We start from the raw sequence: 14,793 nt of genomic DNA on the forward strand, positions 1-14,793 counted from the left end.
CAAACTACAGCTGCTGGGCTAAATCTGGCCGGTTGCCTCTTTGCATATGGCCCACAAGTAAAAATGATTTTCATATTTTTAAATGATTTTTTTAAAGGCTAGGGTGGCACACACCTTTAGTCCCAGCACTTGGGAGGCATATCTTTAAGGCCAGCTTGGTCTACATAGCAAGTTCCAGACCAGCCTGGGCTACATCATGAGATCTTGCCTCAAAAAAAAAAAAAAAACAGCTGAGAAAACATCAAAAGAATATTAATATTTCAAGGTATGGAAACATGATGTGGAATTTAAATTTTACAGTATTCATAATTTATATTATTTATATAATGTGCAGAATACATGATATTATGTGACACATGTATGTAATGCCCATGAAAAGGTTTTATTAGAACACAGCTACACTTGCTCATATTTGTCTGTGGTTGTCTCCATGCCCTGGCAGACCAAGGTTGCTAACAAGGACCATATGGCTGTAAAGCTGGAAATACTACCTTTCCCTTAACACAAAGTGTGCTGACCTGTGGTTTAACTTCAGAGATGGAATTCTATACAGTCTCCACCTGTGTAAGAGCATGCCCACTCCCTGCTATTGCAGCTTCCTCTGAGACTGGAAAATACCTTATCAGGGCTAAAGGCCAGGTCATAATAGGAACAGTCTCCTGGGGTTGCTTGCTTAGAATTAGTCCAGGAAGAATACCTCATGGTTAGATGCTAGCTAGCCACGGTAGCTCTTAGACTATTTCAAACCTGGCTCATCCTGTTCTGAGGCTCCTGTAAAGGAATACATAATTGGCACATGCTAAGGGTATAGGTACCAACTACTTAGATGGCACCTACTGTTGGTTGAGAGTGAGAAATAGACATTAAATATATAAGGACAATGTTTGTTTATGTTGTAGTCCTATAATATACTTTTACTTTTTAATTTTATTTTATGTGAATGAGTGTTTGACTGTGTGTATGTCTGTGCACCATGTGTTACCTAGTGCCCATGTTGGGCAGAAGAGTGTGAGATCCCCTGGAACAGGAGTTACGGACAGCTGAGAGCTGCTCTGTGGGTGCTTTGACTCGAACTGGGGTCTGCTGGAAGAGCAGATCTTTTTTCCCCCTTTGGTATTTGGATTAAACTCTGGCTCCTGTGCATGATAGTTAAATGTTCCACTGCTGAGTGACACCCTAAGCTGGGGATGAATATTAATGGAAATGTAAGGACCCACCTGGACGTGTTTCTGCCACAACCGGGCCAGCAAGATCAGAAGGCTTCCCAACACCCGCCTGGTTGATGGCGCGGACGCGGAACACGTAGCTGACACCCTCTTTGAGGCCTTGCACCTGGAATCAGCAGGTTTGAAGTAATGAGTATCTGATGTCACATAAGCAGGTGTGCTCTTCCTCAGTAGGTGTCATTAATCCCTCATCAAGGAAACAAGGCTTGTGCTCCAGGGCTGCCTCTGCCATCCAGGTGGCTCTGACTTTGGTCTCGCCTCTCTGTGGACCAGCTGTCAGAGGGTAAGTTGCTAAAATCCCTCCCAGCCCTGTCATTCTCATAGTCTCTCTTAGATAATTTAAGCACCTCCCAAATCAGAAACATGTTCCATGTTCCTGAAATGCATGCATGCTTTGGATGAGTTAGCTGCTTTATTCTTTGATCCAAAAGATAAACTACAAAGTGTTCAAAATAGCATTTATGTTACACACCCCGCAGTGATTCCCTTGGCAAAAAGACATTTTGTATTTGCCCAAAAAGTTCATTACAGAAGCTGGAGCGATGGCTCAGACCACTGGCTGCTCTTCGAGAGCACCCCACTTCAATTCCACGCACCCACATGGCAGCTCTCAGCTGTCTGTAACTCCTGTTCCAGGGGATCTCACACTCTTCTGCCCTCCATGGGCACTAGGCACACACATGGTACACAGACATACAAGCAGTCAGAACACTCATTCACATAAAATAAAATAAAAATAAAATTTAAAAGTATACTACAGGACTAAATCATAAATATTGTCCCTGTAAATGTAATGTCTATTTCTCACTAAATAGGAGACTAATATAATTGTGAATTTAAAAACTTGTGGATAATCGAAGTGTATTAGAATTCTATTCCTCTTAGAGAACCAGCCCATATGTCCATCAACAGTTGAACTGATGAAGGAAATTTGATACATTTATACAATGGAATTTTATTTAGCTGTAAAGAATGAAATTATAAACCGGGCTGGTGGTGGCGCACGCCTTTAATCCCAGCACTCGGGAGGCAGAGGCAGGCGGATCTCTGAGTTCGAGGCCAGCCTGGTCTACAAGAGCTAGTTCCAGGACAGGCTCTAGAAACTACAGAGAAACCCTGTCTCGAAAAAAAAATCAGAAATGGGTGGAACTGGAGATCAGGGTACCAAGTGAAACATGCACGTCTCAGAAAGACAAAGACCTTGCTTCACCTCATACATGGAACACAAATGTAAATGCTTACATATGGAGGACATACAAGTAGAAAGGAAAAAGCCTAACGTGAGGGAGAAAGGGGAAGAACAGAGGTTAATGGAACTTGTGTGATATAAAAATGGAAGGGGGGACTTTACAGGAAGAGGAAAGAGACCAGCAATAGGGCATGGGGGAGAAAGCAATGGGTGCTGGGAGGAGGAAAAAGGATAATGATGTGTGTGTTTAAAATGTTACAGTGAAACCCATTGCTTTGCATGCTTAACAAAAATAATTAAAAATGTTCTACATCCTTGATTTTTAAAATGATTTATTATTGTTGTCTATAAGCAGTGGGTCGGGATACCAGCCACGCCACAGCACACATGTAGAAGTCAGAGGACAACCTGTGAGAGTCAGCTCTCTCCTTCCACATGTGGGGTCTGAGGACTGAACTCGGCTTGCCAGGCTTGGCAGCGAGTGCCTTTTTTGTTTGTCAGTTCTTAAGTTTTTACGTGCATGAGTATTCTGCCTGCAGGTATGCTAGTGCACTGCATGCTTGCCTGTGAAGGGCAGAAGATGAGGGCATGGGGCCCCAGAATCTGAAGTTACAATGGTTATGAGTGGCCATGCGAATGCCAGGAACTGAACCTGGGTGCTCCGCATGGCAGAGAGGTCCTCCGGCCCTCTCGGGTTTAAATAACCAGGATGGTTGCTGAGAGCATGCTTCATAAATTTGTGAGCTGTTTGGGCTCTGTGTTGTTACTGTTCCTACTATTAACAATGCTGTTAACATTGTCAAAATTTTTTTTATCTTTAAAACATATCATTTAAAAGAGTTGTTTTACATCATTTTGAGTGAGGTAACCCAGACCCAGAAAGACAATTATCACATGTACTCACCCATAAGTGGCTTTTAAACATAAAGCAAAGAAAACCGGCCTACAAATCACAATTCCAGAAAACCTAGACAACAATGAGGGCCCTAAGAGAGACTTAGATGGATCTAATCTACATGGGAAGTAGAAAAAGACAAGATCTCCTGAGTAAACTGGGAGCATGGGGACCTTGGGAGAGGGTTGAAGGAGAGGGGAGAAAAATGTAGAGTTCAGTAAAAATCAACAAAATTTAAAAAAAGTTGTTTCAGGGAGGAATTTAGGTGTAATTTCTCCTATAATGCTGTGGTAAGGCCAACATTCAAAATTTGATTTAAACCAAACAGTTCGGGGGGGGGGGGGGAACATGCAGTCAAACAACAAAGCTTTGTGACTCTGAATGTGCTATGTTCTGACTGTTAGATTTTAAATCTAACTGCTGGACTGGGTTCTGATGGCAGCAGAATGTGATTATATAGTGATAGCTCTCACTGGAACTAATGAATTTTGCTTTTTGGTTTTGTTTGTGTAGACCAGGCTGGCCTGGAACTTAGTAGAGGCTGACCTTGAACTCCTGGTTTTCTTGCTAGGATTACAGGCTTGCCACCACACCTAGCTGTGATACTGAATTTTCAAAAATAATTTCAAAATTGAATTAAGTTCAGTCTGTAAATGAACTTAAACTAGGGCACTGGCAGAATGCACAGAATGTAATGTATTTCAAATTCTACACTGAGAGCCGAACAGAAACAGAGCAGTCACCAGGTGCCTGTCACGAGTACACCTGATGCATGGGTGTGAGCTGGGCTTCTGTAACACAAGGAAGAGACTGACATTCCAGAGTCAATCAGTGTTGAGACAGAAGTCACTCTGGCACAAGGACAGCACCATGACTAACTATAATCTATGCACGCATACTCTTAGATTTCTTTTCTTTCCTATAATCTTACCAGGAATTATATTCTGTCTCCTTCCATCCACTCCTGTCTCACACCCTCTAATTATCAATATAGTTATGAACTGCTTGGTATGAATGCAGTATGGAAATTCTGAGTGGTTGTGGTAAAGTCCCACTAATTAAGCTCTAAACTATGGAATCATAATCGTTGCCCGCTATGGCTTTAGGGTCTTTGGGCACTCGTCTGTCCCTAGCCAGGGGAAAACACTCCTTCGCAGCTCCCAGCCAGCACAAATGAGAGAACCTGTTGCTTCCGAGCAGCATGTGTGTCAGGCAGGCACAGGTTCAGTGAGCACACTCGGGGAAACTGGAGGCAGTGACTTGTTAAGGCTGAGACGAAGGTCAAGAGTTGAGTGAACCCATTCCAGGGAGCTCCGAGTGCTCCTGCGAGCACAGGCACGCCCGGGTAAGCAGGGTGAGAGAGGGCATGACTCCAGCCAACCTGCGGTTACAGCAGTACCAGTGTGAACTCTGAAAAAGGGCACCCTCCAGGGAAAGGCCACTGTCAGAGACGATTAGAGGAGGAATGAGGGTCACCTTTGGGGGACAGCAATGAGCAGTAACGCTTTTGTCAGAGGGGTATGTCGGAGCAAAGAGGGAAAGAAGAGGGAGGAGGGAGCTGGTGGCTGCCTTCCAAAGCCAGATTAAGGAATTCAGGTGAAATGTCACCAAACAATTTCAAGCATCAAAAAATTCCCCAGCCTTAATTGCTGCCAAGTGGATGGAATCTTACCAGGAGCCCAGTATGTGCACTTGACTCTGACTGTGTTAGCTTAGTGTTAGTAGCTTTCCTCTTTAGAGAGAGGGCATGCTGTACATCACGGGGTATCCTCTCACCCTCAGATACTTGTTCCCAATGGCTGCCTCATTGAGACCTCGCCATTGGTCATCCTGGGCGCTGGCTTCCTTCAGGTCCACAAAGTAACCAGTGACTGGAGTCCGCCCTGAGTAGACTGGAGGCTCCCACTGGAGAACCAGGGAGCTCTTCCTGACTTCACTGAGCTTCAGGCTGTGTGGTGGTCCTGAGGTAGGGAGAGAAAGCAGCAGCAGTCAGTGTGCACGAGGAGACTCACTATGCGTGCATTCACACCCACACCCAGGGTCTCTCAGCTGACTCTCGTGCTGGTGTTCTCTACAGCAATCTCTCCGTCTCCTGAAAGTAGGCATGTTGTGGCCACTGCAAGTTTCCACAGCTGCTCTACAACTACTTCTGGCACAGGTGGTCAAGGGCATGCCCAGATGCCCTGTGGAACTGGATCAAGCATCCCTCAAGCTGTTCTCGGGTGGACAAGTCATCGCTGATGTCAATCACTCTTAGGGCAGTTAGCAAACAGTCCACAGAAGCCCAGGAAATTGATAGCACTCGGAAGAAAAGACACTATGATGTATGCTGTGTGTACACGGCTGCATTTCTAAAGAGTCTGAACTATGATGTCACCACATGTATCTTTGTGTCTGCTATTCAAGCGATTTACATATGTTTTTCAAATAACAACTTCTGTCTAGACAGCCAATCAAAACCACCTGAAGTGACTCACAGTGACCTGACGTCAACTGTGATAAGGTACCAAACCACGTGGCAGAATATAGATAAAAATATGGGTTTTTCGATTATGAAAATAATCAAATTTGTAGTCATATTAGGTATGTTTTCAAGGTTAAACATATATTTAGATAAATAGTCTTCAAACACTTCAAAAACATACAGAAAAACTCGAGACTTTTCATGACTGAGATATTATAACTGTAATTCTTGCCTCACGACTGTTTTGTTGTGTATAATTTTACTATGTTAAAGTTAAAACATTCCTTTTTAATTATACAAAAGAGAGAGATGCTGTGGAATAAGCTTTTTGTACACTGTGAAAATATGTTGCACTCGTTGGTTTAATAAGAAAGCCAGACTAAGAAAACTCTGGGAAGGAGGGCAGAGTCACCAGCCAGACTCTGAGGGAGCAGGACATGTAGAAAATGAAGTAACAAGCCATGAGCCACACAGCAGAACATAAATCAATAGAAATGGGTGAATTTAAGTTGTAAGGACTAGCTAGTAACAAGCCTAAGCTATCGACCAAGTATTTATAATTAGTAATATCTCGGTTATTTGGGAGCTGGCTGGTGGGACAGAAACTTCCATCAACAGATCCACCAGTGTGAAAATGGCAGAAAGAACTTTTTAACATCAAAGTCAGGTGTTTGCCTCTGTGTACCTTCTGACACTGAGTGAACATTGAACCTCTTCTGTTTCTTTTGCTGATTTTTTATTCATACTTGGCAGAAGTCAAGCAAAGAGGTATTTGTCGAGTGAGGCAATATGGTGGTTCTTCTGGGGACAGGGTTTCAGACAGAGGAGGGAGTGGCAGAGTGGGAGGAGTAGGCAATGTGGCTGTCCACACAGGGTGTCTTCATGTGGTCTGGAGTGTTTATAAAATCTATGATTATATCGTGCCAATGATTAGATATGTTGATGATTAAAGCCAGGAGTCCTGTGTCATTCAGAATATTTAGGTTTTGGAAATCAATGCCAAAATCAGAAGCAAAATTAGATCACTTACAATGTGCATATTGCTAGTTGGGACCTTAATACTTAGGAAGTCTGTTTGTAGTTGGTATTTGTATGTGTTTGGTTTTATGGCACTATATGAGATGTAAACATGAGTAAGTTTTTCTGCTTACTTCTTTTTTTAATTCCTCATGTACCCAACCACCTTTATGATAACCTCCACAGCAGATGAGATTCCCAGATTGCTGAGGGAAGAGGATGGTGTGTGAACATAGAGATATTAGAGCTTAGTAGAGAGAGGCAAGCAGAGGGAAGGCACGCATCCTAGGTAGGCATGATAAGCCAATGTAGAACTTAATGAAGAGCTACGACAAGGGAGGAGGACAGACGACATCTTGGTTGGGTCTCCAGAAGGAGAGCTGGGTGTTGACGCATGAGCGCTTCAAAGCAAAAGAGCTGTGAAGGATGCAGGAAGTGGTTCTAGAAATAAATCTGCTGTGGGATATGAACTGATTCTCTCAAGAGGCCTTTAAGAGACAAAGGAAAAGTTTGGAAGTCCTTTCAAATGTTCACTTGGCACTCAAACTGTGCTTCTGCCAGTCCTCCAAACAGAGGCTGAGCAATGGCAGCTATGGGTTTTAGCTGAAACAGTAGCAGGAGGAATTGATTTTCAAGTTTACATTGCTAGCTATCATTTACCTATTATTTAATCCGATCACAAAATATTTTAGATAAGTATAGCAAGCATATTCTCGTCTCTTAAATGACATCTAGGTAGTACTTTAGTTAACCCCGCTTGTAGATTTTGCTGGAGGAAAGACACGGTTTGCACTTCACCTGGGACAGCGATGGTCCATTCTTCACACTTGAAGCACTCACTCACTGCAGAGGGGGCCCCCAGCCCTGCGATGTTCATGGCTGACACTTGGAACTGGTACACTGTGTTTTCCTTCAAGTTGTCAATCTGTAACATTGATAACATCACAAACAGTTGTTCAGCATTTTATTTATTTAACTCTGTGTCACAAACATACCCTATGGTGATCTAGTTTTATTCCATGTGCTTAACATTTAATTTATTTACTCTATATGTTGGATATATCCTAGGGTGACCCTAGTAAGTCACACCCTTTTATAATCACATTCCTGCTTGTAGCCTAAAGAACACTCCTGTAACCTTAGTTCCAGGGAATCTGATGCCCTCTCTTGGCCTCTAAGGGTACAAGCATGCATAGTGCCTATTTCAGACAAGCAGATATACACACATACACACAAATAAAAATAAAATTTACAAAACAGTAATTGTACCAGGAGTGGTGTTGGACAACTTTAATCTCTCAGCACTTGGGAGGCAGACATAGGTGGATCTCTATGAGTTTGAGGCCTTCCTGGGCAAGACAGCTAGTTCTAGGACTGCCAGGGCCCTGTCTCAAAAGACAACAACAACAAAACAACAAGGCAAAGCAGAAACAAACCAAAGGCTCAGGTAATTAATAATATTAAAAATCACAAGTCAATAAAATATAGTAGCATACAAACCAGGAAGTTTTATGTTTCTGAGATGAGGGTAAAACAAAGAGAATAACAACGAATTCTAAATTTGTTCAGCTACCCATAAGAAATGAACAGGATCTATGATATATTTGGAAAGACAGACCCCAAATCATAGGATCTATGATATATTTGGAAAGATAGATCTGAAATCCCAGGATCTATGATATAATTAGAAAGATAGACCCCAAATCACAGGATCATCTTTCAAGGCAGAGTAGGAGGAGACGCGACAATATTTAAACTATGCCCAGAGCCAGTACAAGACCTCAGTGCACAAAGACACTGCCAAGCCTGACACCATGAGTTCAATCCCAGCACCACAGGATGGAAGGAGAACTAACTCCTGTGAGTGTTCTCTGACCTCCAGATAGGTGGGGACACACAAAATTAACAAACCTATACAAACGTTTTAAATATTCAAAAGTAGTCAATAAAGAACATAAAAAACGTACATGACAGAAAGATCCAGTAGAAAGTATAAAATTAGGTGATTAGGTTAAAATAAGGTTAATATTCCTACAGGATATAAAATATAAACTGTCAGGCAAAGGGAATTATACTTTGTTTTTGTTTTTGTTTGTTTTTGTTTTGCTTTGCTTCTTGTTTTTGTTTTCCTTTCTTTCTTTCCTTCCCTTCTTTCCTTCTTTCTTTCTTTCTTTCTTTCTTTCTTTCTTTCTTTCTTTCTTTCATTTTCTTTCTTTTCTTTTCTTTTCTTTTCTTTTTTTTGAGACAGGGTTTCTCTGTAGCTTTGGAGCCTGTCCTGGAACTAGCTCTTATAGACCAGGCTGGCCTCGAACTCACAGAGATCCGTCTGCCTCTACCTCCCAAGTGTTGGGATTTAAGGCTTGCGCCACCATTGCCCAGCTTGAACTATGGTTTGTTTTTTTTTTTTTTAATTTTAATGACAGAGTCTTATTATAGCCCAGGCTGGCCTTGAATTCTTACCTTACTTGCAGAGTGCTAGGATCGTAAGCCTATGCCATGTGACTTAATGTTGGGCTATTTCTAAGCGATACATAAAAAGTGCTACAGAAAGGCTGAAAATTAAACAATGAAAAGTTACACCAGCTATTGTTGTGAATCATCATGTAAGTATCGGTGTTTTCAGATGGTCTTAGAACCCCTGTAAAAGGAAGCCTTTCTTCAAAAGGGCACAAGATCACTGACCATGTTTACAGCACTAAAGGTTGCTGCAGTTCAGTAAGAAAGCCATGAGAAAAATGGGCAAAACTATGAGCAGGCAAGCTATGGTATGGAAGAGATTATAAAAACGAAGCCTATATACAGGAAAAGACTTTCAAATGCATTTGACACTCTGATGATCAAAACTGAGAATGTCTGAATAGCAAAATGTGGGCAAGGATGCAGAGCAGGAACTACACACTTTAGGAAGCAGTATAGAGAAGAAGTGGAAGAAAAACAGAGCCACAGACTCAACAACTCTACTTTGGTAATCGCCTAGAGAAACCATAGCATATATGCACTATCAGGTATATTCATTGCTACACTGTGTGATGTAGTAAAAAATAAATGACCTACACGGCAATCAATAAGGGAATGGAAGGGATATTATGGTATAGTCACATGGTGGAATACTGTATGTAATTTTAAAATAGCTGTACATAGCACCATGGGAGAACTCAAGGACACAACTTTGTAGCTGCGCGGGGTGATGCATGCCTATAGTACTAGTACTTTAGAGGGTGAGGAGTAGGATTACAAGTCTGAGGTTAGCCTGGGCCACATAAAGAAAACCTGTGACAAAAAACAAACAGAACTATTTTGTGTTAGCATCCCTAGTCTGTGTGTGACATTTCATAAATTTCAAATATTAGCTAGAGTGTGGCATTGACTTCCAGGTGGACTATTTCCTGGCCTGCTCTGGCCTTGTTCTGGAATTTGACTGTGTGTGTGAGTGCTGGGGAACTGGTAACTGGGCCCAGCAGGTGATGCTCTACCAAAGCTGTGCCAACAGAGAGAGAGCCACTGGGGATCTGTGGCAGGTAGAGTAGTAGAGGGATCCCCAACAGGAGAATATCTGTCCCCCTTTCTGGCCATAAGATCCACATTATAGGAGGAGGGTCAAGCAAGCTGGCCATGTCATCATGAGTTTAACTGTGAAAACTGAAAAAAAATCCAGAGTTATAGGATCTAGCAATGTCTGAAGCTAGTGAAATGATCACTGATGCTTTATAAGTTTTGAAAGAAAATACCAGTTTTCATAATAAATGCACATTTTGTGGTAAATATTCTTTTAAAAATCATGCTTACCCTTCTTAGCTAGCCATACTAATCTTATCTACCAAGGGATATTTTTCAAAAGGTCACACCAGTGTTGACAATGAACACTGACAAAATGACACAGACCCTTTAACAGGTCCCGGGGTGTGTACAAGCAAGCACCGTCTCATTCACAGGATGCAGCCCACCACAGACACAGGCTTGCCTACCTTGTATGCTGCATCACTGACGGCCTTGATATTGGCTTCTCTCCACCTTCCTGGCACCCCTCCGATTACCTCACGGTAGTTCACATAGTAGCCCGTAATCTCTGCCCCTCCAGTTGTATCTGGTTGCTTCCATCCAAGAACCATTGAGTCCCGGAAACTTTCAAGACAAGTGATGTCATACGGTGGAGACGGTGCCGCTGTTGCAATATAAACAGCTCGTAAGAGGGAAATACACTTACGATTCTGTATGCATTCACCGCACTTACCTGGTGTGCCACGCACGAGGGCCCTGGTTGTAGTATACAATGAAAAAAAAATATGAGATTGAGCTGAAACTTGGCACCTGACTTGGTGTGTGAGAAAAAAAAATACACATTGAGAAAGTACACTGAAATAACTGAACTGAGCTTTTAAAAACATGTCTGGCAAAGTGCTATGTCCTCAAAAAACTGGTCTTCTTCCCACAGGAAGAAATATTTTCCTCAAGATGGTTTTGTTTTTATTTGACCTCTGATGACAACAGAATGTGTACGTATCTTGGTTTCTGTCTCAGTTTGCTTATTTGGCATCTCCATACAGTTCCAAGGGTTTCATACTCATGTGCACTTACCCCGAGGCTTTGTGTATACTCCAGCCACGAATATATCCTACACTCAGTTAAATGCACCTTTAAAAACATTCTCCAGCACAAGGCACAATCTGCCCTGTGGCTTCTTCTTGGTAGATACATGTTTATCACAATGTTTTAAACTCCTGTGATTTTAGATTCCCGGTCTAACATGTTTCACATAGCACAAGTTACTATGTAGCAATTGTTGCATTGTTAGTGCCTAGATAGAAAAATATCTGAAGGATATTTCAAAACTCCTTGTCCATTTACATGGCTTTGCTGGTTTCCTTTATGTTTGACCACTGAAATGATACTTTTCGATGAAGAAAGATACAGTGATAGCAAGAAATCTATCTAGATATGCAGTACATCAAGGAAATTTCCAAAGATTTGTTTGGATTATAAGAGTTACATAAATTATCACATTCCTATTCAAAACAACTTTCAGAATAAAGAAAACCTTGAAAATAAAGTTGTTTATCTATCTATCTATCTATCTATCTATCTATCTATCTATCTATCTATCCCTTTTCTCTCTCAGATCACTTATAAGGATGGACCCTAAAGTGACTATTACTTTTCTTCTTAGTTAATGGGATGAATAAGGGGTCACAGCAAAAAAGTAGAGGAGTTATGAATCTGGGGTGGGTTAGAGATGGAGAACAGATAAGAGGCACCTAAAATTTCTCCGCACTTTATGCAACACATTGTCTCCTAGAACACACAAGTAACCCACAGCACCAGCCACTCACATTTAGCTTTCTAGTATGCCATCTTCCAGGAGCCCTTTCTGGGAAAAAGTATCATGCCTCACGGAACACAGTTCTCTATGGCTATAATACCATTCCGAACGTTTGGGAGCTGCTAAGAACTGGTAATTTGAATGAAGTACGAATGATCACTTAAAAACCTGAGTTGAACAATGGAAGTTAATAACTCTGACCTTGGTACAGTGCCAATTTATTACGAAATGTTTTCCTCTACATGTTCTGAGCATGAGCATGTCAGAGCTCATGTCAAGGTCAATCAGCTTCATACAGCCGGGGTAATCATCAAGTCCTTCCTACCCACATGTCTAGGACCTAGGGTATCTCCCCTCATTCAAAAAGTCCTGTAAACATTTCGTTATTGCTAAGATGAAGAGATAGTGCATAAAAGCCAATCCCACATTTGATAGCGACTTTGATAGTGTATTAGATGAAAGCATGCTGAATGGTCAATAGAAACATAAATTCAGAACCAACAAATGAGGACCGAACACGGATGAAGCATATGATCTGGACAATGAGAGGTGGGGACACTGATGGAGACAGATGAAGAGCTGGACTTGGCAGTTCTCACCTACTGGGTCCTTCTTCTTTTTCGGGGGCTCAGGTTTACTTTGCTCCTTGGGAGCTGCCTTCTGTGATGGCGGGCTGAGCTCCTCCTGAACTGATTCACTTACTGTACTCACTTCCGCCTGGCCCCGGCGGGAAGGGCTACTGGGTGGTGAAGGTTTGTTAGGTTTGCTACTGAGCAAAGCATCTTTTTGAGAGGTTGCTGGGGAGGCTCCATTCACGCCCCCCCTGAAGTCTGTTAGTCCACCAGGCGTATCACTCAGTTGAAGCCACACATCTGGAGACACTCCTCCCCCTACAGTCACCAGACAACAACAGAAACGACGTGAGCCAGACCCCGTACGTGTTACTCTTGGATCACAGAACAAAGAGAAGCATTAGGACTACAAGCAGAGCAAAAAACAATCTTGGTTTAGCACAATTTACACCAGGGAACATTTCAATGTCTCCATACTTTGGAAAAAGAAGAAACAAGAGCAAAACCAAACCACAGACAAAGCAGGAACCATTTCTTCTTGCAGAACCAACCTAAAGGGTTTAGTTTATACAGGAAAAAGCAATTCTTGAGAAATGTATGCTCTAATAGTTAACATAATAGAGAAAGGACCACAAAATTCACAAGACACAATATTAAAGATCCTAGCTTTATAGCAGAATCATGACTGTTAGTGCAACAGTAACGAACTATACATCCCAACCCCCAAAAGAACACGTCTGCTACTGCCTGCTTAAAATAATGTTAAAAAAGAAAACGAGTGTTAATTATAGTTATGGTGCTTGTTGTTCTATTGCTTTGAATTTTGAGACAGAGTCTTGGTATGTAACCCAGTATGACCTTGAATTCTTAATCTTCAGCTTCCCCAGTTGTTACGGTTATAGACATGCATCATTGCACCTGCCTAACCTTTTTACAGTGGTATTAGGGCTTCACACATCATAACTATGTGTTCTATTACTGAGATACATACTCAGTCAAATGTATTTCTATTAATATGTTAACATATTACAGATTTTCTTTTCTTTTTTTTCTGGATTAGCTGGGTCTCTTCCCACTCTCTCCAAGATTGGGAGGTATAACACATACATACATACATATAATTACCTTATTAATTATGTTACTCTGTTATTTTGCAAATAAATGAGACATGATTAAGCAACCACATGTGTCTTGCATGAGTTTTAGAGGCTTTATAAGAAGCATGGTAATGCACTGTTAGGAAAAAGAAGCTGAGCTCTGCTGCGGATGAAAAGGCTTTTAAGTACAAGATGGCAGAGCTATGGTGATGTACCCCTTCATGGAAGCAGGACGGCCTGCCAGGTCCCGGGATGGAATGAAGTTAGAATGAAGTTTCCTATGGTGGGGAATGTCTGAGAAAACACTACAGATGCACAGACACTGGGAAGTGATGAAGATCTAACACACCAGCTATGGAAGGGTAGCTGTCAACTGGAGCCAAGAGAAGTGACTGTTCAACTGCGGGATCACGGAGTGGAATTAGGAACTTCAAACCACTTAAGGACATAATGGGAAACTGGAAAACTCATTCTTCCCTTCGGCCAACTTACAAAGAAGGAGCTTACCGATAGCAGCTTTGACTTCAATAGCTTCCGAATCCTGGGAATATTCACTAAGTCCAGCTGCGTTCACTGCTCTGACCCGGAAAATGTAGCTCTGACCAGTGGCCAATCCATGGCAAGTAAATCTAAAGAGGAGAGAGCTTTCAGAGCCTTTCCGAGGAGGGTGAGGCAAAATGACTAGCAGCTTAACTGAATGGCCCGGCTTTATGAAAGATTCATTTTCAAAAATGAGACCTTCAGGTAACATATGCACCTTAGATAAGAAGGCAATTTGGGCAATTTTAAAAATTCGCTCTGTCAAAAAAAAAAATTAGGAGTCCTGAGTTACCTTGAATGTTCATCAGAAAATGCTCAATAGGGAACAATAATACTACGTAACACATACTGATTCTGCATAAAGGTGAGCTATCTGGTCTTTAAAATACAGTAGTAGGTCTGAACAAAGGAAGCACATAGTGAATAATAGGTGTGTTGACAATATCATGAGTAGCTATTTCAGGTATATACTTAAA

The 14,793-nt window shown here is 41.8% G+C and overlaps 1 protein-coding gene across 6 annotated transcripts in view; it reads right to left on the reverse strand.

Annotated features, from left to right (window-relative positions):
• Positions 1 to 14,793, reverse strand: part of Myom1 (myomesin 1) — a 135,089-nt gene that overhangs the window by 39,554 nt on the left and 80,742 nt on the right. For 5 of the 6 annotated variants that reach the window (XM_038315278.1, XM_042054271.1, XM_042054270.1 and 2 more), the window contains 6 exons: positions 14,285 to 14,406; positions 12,708 to 12,998; positions 10,757 to 10,953; positions 7,590 to 7,716; positions 5,087 to 5,271; positions 1,218 to 1,332 (listed from right to left, as the gene is read on the reverse strand). In XM_038315278.1, the coding sequence (XP_038171206.1) occupies positions 1,218 to 1,332; positions 5,087 to 5,271; positions 7,590 to 7,716; positions 10,757 to 10,953; positions 12,708 to 12,998; positions 14,285 to 14,406 (1,037 nt within the window). The remainder of the gene's footprint in view (positions 1 to 1,217; positions 1,333 to 5,086; positions 5,272 to 7,589; positions 7,717 to 10,756; positions 10,954 to 12,707; positions 12,999 to 14,284; positions 14,407 to 14,793) is intronic. The other variant, XM_038315282.1, reaches the window with a different exon arrangement.

The sequence above is a fragment of the Arvicola amphibius genome, chromosome 18 (genome assembly GCF_903992535.2).
Source record: "Arvicola amphibius chromosome 18, mArvAmp1.2, whole genome shotgun sequence".
NCBI classification, from domain to species: domain Eukaryota; kingdom Metazoa; phylum Chordata; class Mammalia; order Rodentia; family Cricetidae; genus Arvicola; species Arvicola amphibius.